This window comes from Condylura cristata, unplaced genomic scaffold, assembly GCF_000260355.1.
Source record: "Condylura cristata isolate star-nosed mole 26May11 unplaced genomic scaffold, ConCri1.0 scaffold00637, whole genome shotgun sequence".
NCBI classification, from domain to species: Eukaryota; Metazoa; Chordata; class Mammalia; order Eulipotyphla; family Talpidae; genus Condylura; species Condylura cristata.
Genome location: NW_004567738.1, coordinates 2530 through 3910, shown reverse-complemented (window position 1 = coordinate 3910; position 1381 = coordinate 2530). Strand labels below are relative to the sequence as shown.

Sequence of the window (1381 nt, the reverse complement as noted above, 5' to 3'; positions counted from 1 at the left end):
CGGGGCAGCGTGCCGCTCGGCCCCGCCTGTGCTGTCCTCCTGCAGTGCCCCTTCCCGATTCTGCCGCCCTACTCTGCTGATGGGCCCCCCAGCCCCCAAGGGCCCCCGAAGACCGGGCTCTGGCCCTGGATGCGCAGAGGCCGTCGGGCGACTCCCAGAGCCCTGGGCTGCGCGGGGAGCAGGGCCCAGGCCCATGTGTGGCACCCCATCTCCTCTTGAGGCTCTGCTCGGGCTCCCACCCAGGGTGTGGGGTCGGGGCCAGTAGGGCCAGGCCCCAGACTGAGCACAAAGCATTGGTCAGTGCCTGAGCGGGCGGGGCGCCCTGCCGCCACCCAGAGCCTGCCAGGCACCCCAGGCCTCCCTTGCGTGACTGGAGGCAGCTGCAGCCCCCTGGCTTTGCCTTCAGCCCACTGGCCGGGTGACGGGTCACCCCCCAGGCACTTGTCACCCAGGCGCCCGCGTCGCGGCCACGGCGCAGCAGGTCTGACCTGGGCCCGGCTGCTCGGGGTCTCTGCTGCCTCCGGGCGCCTCGAGGCCCCTGGCCCCGGGGCTGGGGTGGCAGTGCACTTCCCCCCGAGTACTCGCCCGCGAGGTCGTGCCCTGGATCCATGCGTGGGCAGCACCCTTGGAGAGTGCGCTTACCTCCTGGGGAGGGGGCGCGGGAGGCTGCGCTGGGCTGCCAGGGGCACTCAGCCCAGGGTGCGAGTCCGGGCCGTGTCCGTTCCAGAACCCCCCGGACCGATCGACAACAGCAGGATCGCGCAGGTCAAAGGGAGCGGCCACGTGCAGCTGAAGCAGGGTGAGCCTGCCCCTCTGGCCGCCGGTCCGGTGCTCTGGCCTGCCGGGCTGGCCCTTGGCCCTCCCGTGCCCCTCCCGCCAGCCCTCGCCTGCCTGCCCTTTGGGGAGCCTCACCCTGGGAAGTGAGGGGCAACAGCCAGGGCTGTAGCGGGCCAGCTTCTGCTGGGACACCCCAGGGCTCCACTGCACAGCTGGCACAGGGCCCTCCGGAGCCGCCCTGCTGCGCCCGGGGCCCAGGCGAGCCCCTCCGACCACGTGCTCCTGTGGTGCAGGGGCCGACTACGGGCAGATCTCTGAGGAGACCTGGGGCTACCTGAGCAGCCTGTACGGCGGCGGCCCCGAGATCGCCATCCGCCAGAGCGTGGCGCCTCTGCCGGACCCCGAGGGCCTGCACGGGGAGCAGAAGATCGAGGCTGAGACGCGGGCCGTGTGACGGGCCGGCCGTAAGTCTCCCGCCCGCTGCCGGGAGGGGCCCAGCTGCCCCCACGGGCCGCGGAGGGTGTGTGTGCTGGGGACAGGCTGCCACTTGGGGAGCCGCGTGTGAAAGAGGAGGCAGGTGAGTGACGCACGCCGTGGCTGCCGG

At 73.0% G+C, this 1381-nt stretch overlaps 1 protein-coding gene across 1 annotated transcript; it reads left to right on the top strand.

Annotated features, from left to right (window-relative positions):
* Positions 1-220: 220 nt before the first annotated feature.
* Positions 221-1375, top strand: LOC105854697 (the record flags this gene model as incomplete). Its single annotated transcript, XM_012734997.1, has 2 exons — positions 221-799; positions 1071-1375. Coding segments are annotated over 2 exons (740 nt in total), but the record flags the coding sequence as incomplete, so codon positions are not given.
* Between the last annotated feature and the right edge of the window lie 6 nt (positions 1376-1381).